This window comes from Rhipicephalus sanguineus, chromosome 1, assembly GCF_013339695.2.
Source record: "Rhipicephalus sanguineus isolate Rsan-2018 chromosome 1, BIME_Rsan_1.4, whole genome shotgun sequence".
NCBI lineage: Eukaryota > Metazoa > Arthropoda > Arachnida > Ixodida > Ixodidae > Rhipicephalus > Rhipicephalus sanguineus.
Window position 1 is genome coordinate 34,872,886 of NC_051176.1, and position 10,006 is coordinate 34,882,891.

Genomic DNA, 10,006 nt, shown 5'->3' on the forward strand with positions numbered 1-10,006 from the left:
GACATTGTAGCGACAGCTGGAAGTACTTGAATGCAAATTTGCAAGAACAAAATGACAGCAGGACGTGAGTTGCCGCGCAACATATTCATAAGGCTGGTGAACAGAACTTCGCTATAGTGCACCATGCATAGTGTTCACATGGCTGCCAAGAAAGAAATGCAACGGACAAGACGCATTCGAGAAATTAACAGTTAAAAAAAAGGCCAACCATCGATAGCGACACAAATTCATTGCATGAGTACACCAGATAAGGCTTCCCATTTTAAGCTAGTATATATATATATATATATATATATATATATATATATATATATATATATATATATATATATATATATATATATAGTATATATATATATACACACACGAGAACCGAACCAACTCTAAGTAAGAATATTTTCGCATGTGGATAGGCTCGTAAACAACAAATCACTAGGCTGGCATGAAGAGACTTCGCGAGCGCATCTCCCTTCAATTCGTCCCGAAAACTCTCCGTGACAGTGCTTGGTGCGCCAGGCGGGGCGATTGTACTTTATACAGAACAATACAGCGAATGAAATATAGCATAAGACAATGAACACACGATCGAGCGTGCGTGGCGCAAATAGTTAAATGCGCAGGCTCAAGGCAACGCCTAACTGCGACGGCTTACGTTGACGTAGAGAAAGTAAAACGTTACTTAGTATGGTAGCGAATACACCGCACTGATTATACTGCACGTTACTAAACCATCACCAGCGTGGGTGCCACGTGCGCAGCAAGCTTCGGGCTTTTCTTCTATTGCTTCCGATGGTGACTAGACGCACACTGCCCACAAAGCATGCGTCATCAATCCCACGAAGGCCCATCAATAAATCAGCTTTCCTAAAACTGTGTGTCCAGCGTCACGCCCAGGCGCAACGTTGCTAAAGTCACGTCTGGTGCGTTGTTCGCGGTGCGTATTTGACGTGCCAGTGCCAGTGACATACGTTGCCGCTTGGCGGTACGCCTTCGTTGCTCCCACTGACTGTACGCGATATCGTTAAAGAGCCTGTGTCAGAGAAACTCCGGTGTCAGTGTCAGTTTCGTTGGTTGTGAGCGAAAAATCGAGACTGATAAACACGTTTGGCTCAAATATGAATCGACGCCAGGCCTTCTGCGTGCCAGTCAGGTGTATTACCATAAAATTATGGTAGTGCTTTACGCTGCTTCCGAAAAAAAATGTACAGGCGTTATACACTGCGAGGAGTCCCGTTCAGACATTGCGTGGCAAAAGAGCAGAAGTGCACCAGGCATCACACCATGTGACTTGCGCAACGAGTGGGTGCTTTAATGGAGGTCCAAAACGCTCAGACGTAATTAATCATCATCATCAGCATGGGCGAATTTTGCAGCTAAGGGTAATGCCTTATGAGCACGTCGTGATTTGCAATATGATGGATATTACGGAAAACAAGCTACATTCGATGGAACGTGCTGATTATTATAATATGGCAAGGTTTTGCTGCAACTCACAAAACAATCGTGGCGTTCTTCAAGGCACAGCGTATCCGTGTTACGAGAAATAAGCTGCTATCCTAATAAGCTTGGAGAAATATTATTTTATGAACTGTCTACTGACAGTTACAAAGGGTAATTAACCAAGGCACAATAATCAAGAGCAATCGCTCAGAAGCTCATGTTGTCTTGTACGTGCTATGAGTTTCCAGAATCTGTTGTTTCCACGCTGGGGCATCCCTCTGACTGAGATATCGGACGTCAAAATATTTTACCTCGTGAACCGAACTACGCGTATTCGATACTATCTTCGTATGCTTGTTGAACGATCTTGTGGCAGTGCAATTCTGGCTATTTGCAGATCTCTATACGGTGCTATAGACCTTGTGTGTTCTCGAATACCTGATCAGCCACGTCTTGTTTTTCCAAAGAAACCTTGTGGAAATTTGTATGTCACTGGATATAGCGTGGCTTCTACAGAACTGAAAAAGAAAGCACCTATATAGTCGGTGTGTCTGCGTAAATATATATAAGAAAACTTGAGCTGTAAGGTTTCTTCTTTTTGTTTTTTTGTTTTTTTGCCGTAATTCTCAATGCTTTCTTTTTTTTCTGCCACCCTAGGTCTTCGTCTTCCTCCTTCGCAACCGCCGAATGTAAGTAATATTCCTCATCCCACAAAGCCTCGGAAAAAAGTAGGCCTCATCGTAGATTTTGCGGTCAGGAAGTTGCTCCGATATCATCATTCGCACAAAGCGTCGCTCATGCAGGCCAAGGGTGTGCTTTCCTTATGGCACTGCAGCCGCGCTGACCACGAGTCGCTCACGCATGGCGGGGATGTGCATTTTCAAATGAACCACGTTCAGCAGTCGTTCGTTTGCCGCAGCTACAATTTGGAATTCGTGTATGGAATGAGGGCGCAATTCCTTGAGAAAGCATACTGTGTCTTTCTTCTTAGTGTTCTGTGGCACACTCGAATTATCTCCGAGCCACTGAGCGGATTATGACATGTCGATTATTTCCGCAACGTCTATCTCTTTATCTCGACGGTGATAAGAAGTACTCATTCAAATCCTTCATGATTATCCTCTACACTCTAAACTTTTACTTTACTGCCCCAACCGCCCACGGTAGAGCTGACAATCTGCGTCAGAACATCCCGGAATTATTTGTTGTAAAACTATAAAACTGTACTCAGATCTGGCGCTAGTGTCTGAATATGTGCGCCTAAAGAGTCCAGCTCTTCAATGCGCGCAACATAAACGACAGGCCCGCGCTGCATTTCTCATTTGCTCGGGTACGTAGCTGATGGTGGCCTTCAACATATTTCCAAGTAAACATATTATGACCTCGCAAGTGCATTTGATTATCTCACGAGTCGCAGGCCGAAACCATTTTCGGAATCGGTAAAGTATAAGTACAGTTACAGGCAGTTATCTCAGACATCGAGGTCCGTCAAAAAAAACGCAAAAAGAACCTGCCGTGCAGGATTAGAGCACATGTCACTCACGCAGCTCAGTTTCCAAGCTCGAGAGAAAAAGTAGTACACCACGCCAGATGGCAGCCATATGGTTCGTTTTACTGCGGTAGCAACGAGTCGCCCGTCCTTTCACTTTCTCGTTTAAAAACCCAGGTAAGGGCGCCTCTGTGCATGCGAAAAGCCCAACAACGGTAGCTCACCAGTTTGCTCCCCATGACGAAAAGGTCGATCTGGCACGTTTCGAGCGAGACCCAAAGTGCATATCGCCCGGGCTTAATCGCTAAGACGTCACTCATTTTTGTGCAAGAAACGTGATTCTTCTGAACTGTACACAACGTTTTCGCTCTCCTCAGCCACTCGTCCGCAAGCTTTTTCACTCCTGTTTATACCCGCGTAAGACAGCCCTACCGGCTATTGGGTTTAGTGCTGCGTACTTCATGCGCGACGTTCACTACGACGTACATGCATCAATAATCGGTTATGAGGTACTTATTAACCGTTTAAGTGAAGTTGTGATCACGACAGATAGAAATGAGGTCATTTCTGGTTATCTATCCACACACATCAGAGGTTGGAACCACTGAGGCTGAGCGCCGTGAACACATCTTCATTAGCCGTGGCTATAGTGCTTTTTTATAGGTATTTTAACTTTTTCGACACTATTTCCGGTTCACACGAAACACGGCACTTCCACCTAGCGGCATACCGAGGCGACATGCATTATACTTTACAGCACTTATACGTCACAACCGCATCGACGCGCAACTGTCATGCTAAATCTGGCCAAGCCAGACGAGCTCTTTGCGGATTTGTTCTGCTCCTTCAGCTTGACGGGCGGATGGCTGCCAAAACCAGATTCCGTATTTTCAGAGGGTTTTGTTTAGGTAAACTCTACGCTAAATCTACCAAAGCACCCAGCACGCCAGGTGCGTAGAATACAGCTAGCATGTCCCGGCAAGTGGACCGGTGGTTCTCGAGATGACGATATGCATCGGTAAGTACTCCCGTAGCAGGCTCCGTACGAGACAAGTGACGTAGCATTTGAAAGAGCACACGCGTGATATGCCACGCGCTGCCTCACATATGAGAAATCAAATCATGTAACTTAGAAGCCCACAGTGGACGGGAAGTGCGGGTATCGAGAGAGACAGCGTAGTTTACTGCAGGAAACGCAAGCGATGTTTGGCTATTGGACGAAGTATTCTTCGGCTGAGTGTAGTGCAATACTGGGCTCACATTTTCACCGAAGCCTTTACTACTGATTGGCTGTGTTTTCTGACATATCGAAACAGTGTTGAGTTGGGAATGAGCGTTCCGAGCACCTGATGCTCTAGGCCTAGGTGCATGTGCAGCTGTACCGCGAGCATGAGGCGTTAAACATGCAAAGGTTTCGAAAATCTTCAAAAGCTTTAAGGCATCCAAAAGTCCTATAGACATCATGATCGAATGACAGGGCAAAGTGTTTGTGAAAACAAAATGTACCTTAGCGCACAGCTGAAACTATCGCAAGAAGCATTACATACCAAGTGTTGCCTAGAGAGCCGTGCATTATTGGTGCTTCGAAATAACGACGACTGGAGCATATTCTATAATCATTTCTATTGCTATTCGCGCTTCCACAACGCAGAGCAAGTCTTCACAGAAGGCGCTCTGTTATCCTGCGCATCGTATGTGAAATGAGTTACTCGTTTTAAGTATTCTTGGAACTTCGAGACAATGTGATCAACGAGGAGAGGGCCCACGCTCGAAGAGATTACGACACGATGCTGCCCGCGTTCAGAAGTATGTCCCACTCACGTGCTTGAGGCCTATCAATATATTTGCAGTAGTGGGTTAAATGAAGGATCAAAGCTTTTATAGTCTGCAGAGTAACGTTTCAAGCCACGTTAGCATATACTCTCACTTTATTTAGGAAATGTCGTTTCTGCACCTCTTCCCATGCTTTTCTTTGCGCTTTTTCCGCAGAATCTAAAACTATAAGCGAAGAATGTTGTCTGGTTTCTCGAGCAAACACATGGTCAAATCACAGGCTGTTGTTTGCCCCCCCCCCCCCTCCCTCAATCGCATTAAGCGCTGTCGCTTGGCTACTAAAAGGCGAACCAAGGATTGAAATGAAATACTAAAACATTGACGACAGAAAGTCTTAGAAAAAGACACAGGATCTGTTTTGTTTACTTCATATAAGCGTATTTCAGCTAGCTGACGCCAGAGAAAGGTTATCTTAATTTCTTTACCTTTTCCGCTTTCTTTTTCCTTCCCGGCTGGAATCTTGCGCTTCGCTTACAGTTATTGCTCAGAAACACATAACATTAGGTACAAAAGCATCGGGTGCAAAAAGTACTTAGGCGTACTTCAGGTTCCACATAGCAGTGCACAGGACCACGAATACAAATGTGCAATAATTCCTACTGCCTTCGGCTGGCTGCAGGAGCGACAAAGGATTTCCATGTGTACGAGGATGTGGCAGTCTTCCCGTGCAAAGCTTCAGCGAAAGCAGTATCACGCGAATAAAGCTGGGCGGTGATAATTATTTACTTGACAATTTGTATTTCATTGTATAAACAATAGACGCAAATCGAGAAACCGTGCGTGCACGCTTTTCGTGGCTGCGGCACCACTTTCAGTCCAGTGGAATCAGACATAATACTGGTGCCGAGCCGGAAGTTCTAAAAGACCGAAAAAATGGATGTCACAAAATTTCCTTTCACTGTAAAGATAAAAAAGTTAGAAAAACTATTTATTTTTTGCTATTATCATACCGAGGCGGTATGATAATAGCGCAAACGCATAATGTGAATCTCCAGGAAGACAAGTGTCCTTAGTGAGTGAGTCCTAAATGTTCTTTTCAACGGCCAAGTACTCCGGCACAGTAATATAGGATAACAGGGCTTGCGCCACGCACTAGGGCTAAATGTGCGTGTCGCAAGTGAGACAGTGTTCTCTATTATTGAGCGCCCAACTTGCTTTCAGGAAGTGGACATAAGTGAATATGTGTAGTCTTCGAGATCTCTGGAGGACTCAAAGGTAGGGGATATGTCACTCTTAGACTTTGCCCGCAATACAAGAACGACATCAGGGCAGGCACAAACAAGTAAAATACTCCTTCTTGAACCCTAATCACAGTAGCATATTTGTGCTTCTGTGGTTACGTTTCAAGAAAACATCTACAAATACCTAAAACAGAACTAGCTGCACCAACGCCATGCTGAAAGAAAAAAGTATAATGGGCTATGCAATAATTACGAGAGTGAAATATCAAGCACATGATTCTGGTTTCCTGAATGAGTTATGGTCCTATTTTCATTAGTGCAATAATTGTCCACGAGCCGCAGGAATGGCAAGCTGTGTTGGTGCAACCAGTCCCAAGCAAAAGAAGACAATTACCGAAATGATACCGTGCGGCAAACATTACCACAGTGCAAGAATGTGACTGGATCTGCACTATCAACAATGCACGGTGTATAACAATGTAAGGCAAGGATACTCGGGTTGCACCGGCGGTTTCAGTTCTGGCTAGTGCGCAAGACTATACCTTTGGCTGCTTCACCGCTTGACTACCGTAGATGTGACGAGCCGCAGAGACTGATGCCTCGGCTGTGCACTAAAAGAGAGAAGAGCATGTAGTGAACAAAGGCAGCACATGCTGCTCCGCCGGGCAAGACCCCGCCATCCTGAGGACACCGGTAACACGCGGCCATCGGGATTGCGTCAGACGTCTTCGTGCGGCGGTGGAGGCACTGGGTGGAAGGGGTGTCGGCCGAGCGGCGGCGGCCGGGACTCGCGTCGTCATGCGGACGACTCCTTGGGCTCGGTGGTCATGCGCTTGGCCATCTCGGAAATCACTTCCTTGAATATGATGGAGTCAACGTTCTGACCGAGCATATAGATGAGGAACCAGTCTCCGAGGGAGCCCCGGCGCACTACGGTGTGCAGGTGGTCCAGATGCACGATGCGGAAGCGCAGGTTCAGCAGGTACACGCGCACCGGTGGGCAGGCAGTGATGATGACGCGAAACAGCACAACCATGCCAGTGACCGCCGCAAGTAGGATGAACCAGAACCAGAGGAATATGTAGATCTTTTCGTTCACAATGTTTAGCGGTAAGATGCAAATCGCGTCGTGCGTCTCCCGGTTCCCGGACTGGCCAAACTTGAAGAACTGGCACTTTGTGACTCGCGGAAAGACTCGGATCATGGGGTCAACCCGTTCCTCGTCGTCCTGGTCCAGGAAGCGGATCACGTCCAGCCCGTAGGTGAGGAACTCGCCGTCAAAGAAGCGGTCCATGAGGAACATCTGGCCCACCACGTTGACGAGCGCGAGCAGCTCGCAGAAAAAGTACCGCGCCACGTACCAGTCGTGCTGCTTCAGGCTGGAGACCAGGTAGTCGACCAGGAGCTTCTTCTTCTGCTTCTTTTCCGCTTCGCCACACATTCCGACGTCCAAGTCCATCATGAGTGCTTGAATTTTGCCACCTTCCCAGAACTTCCACAGCCATCGTGGAAGGTAGAACATTGTGGCCTGAAAGAACAGCATGAAGCAGACCCACTGATAGTACCTGTGATACTTGTGATCCTTGGTACCGCTGAGCACGTTACTAGAGCTGCCCGGTCCGACACCAGGGTACACGATGGTGTCTAAGTCACGGCGCATAAGACTCGTCACGCTGTAAGTAGCATGAATCCAACAGTAGGTGTTGATGACGCTCTGGGGCACGTCCGTGGACTTGGAACAGTCAATTGGGTCTCCGACAAACTGCTTGGTGGTCACGACGATGCAGAAAGCCAGCAGCATTATAACCGTGGCCGTGTAGTGTAGGCGAAATACTTCGTTGTCGATGTGCACGCGGCTTGTCTTGAGGAGCGATTTCAGGCTACGTATGATATCCAGCATGTTTCCAATGTATGGTAGCCGCCACTTGCGTTCCTAGCTCACGTAGTAGGTCCAACGCTTAAGGCAACTAAGACACAACTATCGTTCTTTTCGTAGGCTCTAGCGTTGTCCTCGTAACTGGTTCGGCGCACACAGTTTCGTACTCCTTAGGTCATTTTCTTGCTACATGCAGCGAATATATAATACTCTGGGCTGGCAAATACAAACGCAACATTGTTCAACAGCGAGTGTGGATTGTAAAAGATGAACACTTGTATATGACTAATCAATCTAGTCCATACGCTGCGGCCACTTGTTCAGCCAATTCTGCCAAATGTTGAAGCACTCTTGGTCGACGCTCACAGTTGCTGCCGTAGTTCGCCTGCCTGGTCACTCGTCCACCGCAGCAAGGCGCCAGTTGACTGGACGACGACAATGTCGGGAGCGGCTTTCCAGGCGCGTTGTCGCTAGGCGCAACTTCACGTGGACGCATGTATCCTGTCCCGAAGCGGCGAGCAGGCAGCCGCGACGACTCGCGCCGAGAGCATGGCCCGGCGCGCCTAAATTTAGGGACCCCAGGCGCGGAGTCTCAGCCGCAACCGCCGATGTCCGAGACCGGGCAAGCAGGGGGGGAGGGGGAGGGGGGGCCCGCCGTCCCCTTCGTGCGGCGCCCGCGTTCACTCGGAGTCGGCGCGCACTACTCTGGCGCGCGCGCTCAACTCTCGAGTTTTCGCCCGAGGGAGGAGCTCGCGCCTGACGTGCGTGTCACGTGGCGATCTAGTACCTCGACTGCGGCGCGCTGCCGCGGGAGAATGCCGAGTTTGGCTGCTTTTTCTGATTTTGTCGCATTCTCTGTTCACCTGGGCGGCGCAGCAGAAAGAGTGGCCGCGCCGTCAGGGAGGGGCCGGCCCAGAAGCAGGTATGCGCTGAACACGAATATTTGAACGCTGAACAAATAACGCAGTTCGTTCACCAACTGCGCGGCCACTGGGGCGACCTTCCTCAGAGTCATATATATATATATATATATATATATATTATATATATATATATATAATATATATATATATATATATATATATATATATATATATATATATATATATATACGTACATTATGACCAGGCTGTGTTCGGTTGCCTGCCGTAAAACAAATAGGACAAGGAGCTACGCTTCTAAAAGCTCGCTTATTTGTCAAATAAAGTTTTTTCAAAGCGTATATCATTTTCCTATATATACGGTTTTTTTAGACAATACAGATTTTCAATAATAATTCTCTGACAGCCAGGCTCCTGTCGTTTTCGCATATGAACTCTATTTCGAGGCGGAAATACTTTTCCGCAGCTAAGATGACGCTGCCGCGACGACATAACAAAAACTCGTGAATTGATTTTTTTAATTATTGACTTGAGGGCGGGCGCTTATATTACAAAGTTGTAGTGTGTGCCAATTTATGAAGCAAATCTATTGCTTAGAAATCCCAAAAGTTGCATGTAGTTTGAAATATTAATAATCGAATTTCAAAGGCAAAAAGGACACTGATCGCGCCTAGCGCGCACAAAGCGTGGCGGAACACCGGAATGACACGTGACAGGGAAGCGGTGCAATTTGAATTAAGCCCCTCCAAAGCAGAATGCGGTCAGAAAAATCGGCAAGCATTCTGAAATACACTAGTAGACAGCTAAATGTTTGCTTGCGATGGGTGGTACCTATCTGTTTATTTCTTAATCTATAAAGAGGCACGGAAAACTATTTCACCTGTCTGCAAGAAGAAGCGCCGCAGTGGCCGCCCCTGATTTTTATGCTTCCCAGACAAGAAAGAGGTCGACGTTGCCGTTTTCTTGAGCACAGTTCGAAAGAAACAGATAAGCACCAAACACTACGCGTAAAAGTAAGGTGACTTGTAGCTTTTCACGAAAACATACGGCTGCGGCGTGCCCTCATTCAAATTTCGTCACTCCCATGCGACGGGGAGTTCCGGTCTGACGTAGCAGAACGGTAACTCTGCGCGCGCGCCGGGCACGATCAGTTTGATTTCGCCCTTAAAATTCGATTATGACTATCTCGAACTACGTGCAACTTTTGGGATTTCTAAAAAAAAAAAGAGATTTCCCATAAATTCGCACCCACTACAACTTTGTAATATAAACGCCTGCAGTCAAGTCAATAAATAAAAAGTTAATT

General features: G+C 47.0%; 1 protein-coding gene across 1 annotated transcript; it reads right to left on the reverse strand.

Moving 5' to 3' along the window:
- Positions 1 to 4,646: 4,646 nt before the first annotated feature.
- LOC119390425 (innexin shaking-B) lies at positions 4,647 to 8,528 on the reverse strand. The gene has a single exon (XM_037658043.2). It carries the CDS (start codon positions 7,841 to 7,843, stop codon positions 6,740 to 6,742), a length of 1,104 nt encoding a protein of 367 aa, XP_037513971.1. The 5' UTR covers positions 7,844 to 8,528; the 3' UTR covers positions 4,647 to 6,739.
- Between the last annotated feature and the right edge of the window lie 1,478 nt (positions 8,529 to 10,006).

What these genes read in the sequence shown, in the direction of transcription:
- LOC119390425 (XM_037658043.2), bottom strand. Translation starts at nt 7,843, where the DNA reads ATGCTGGATATCATACGTAGCCTGAAATCGCTCCTCAAGACAAGCCGC.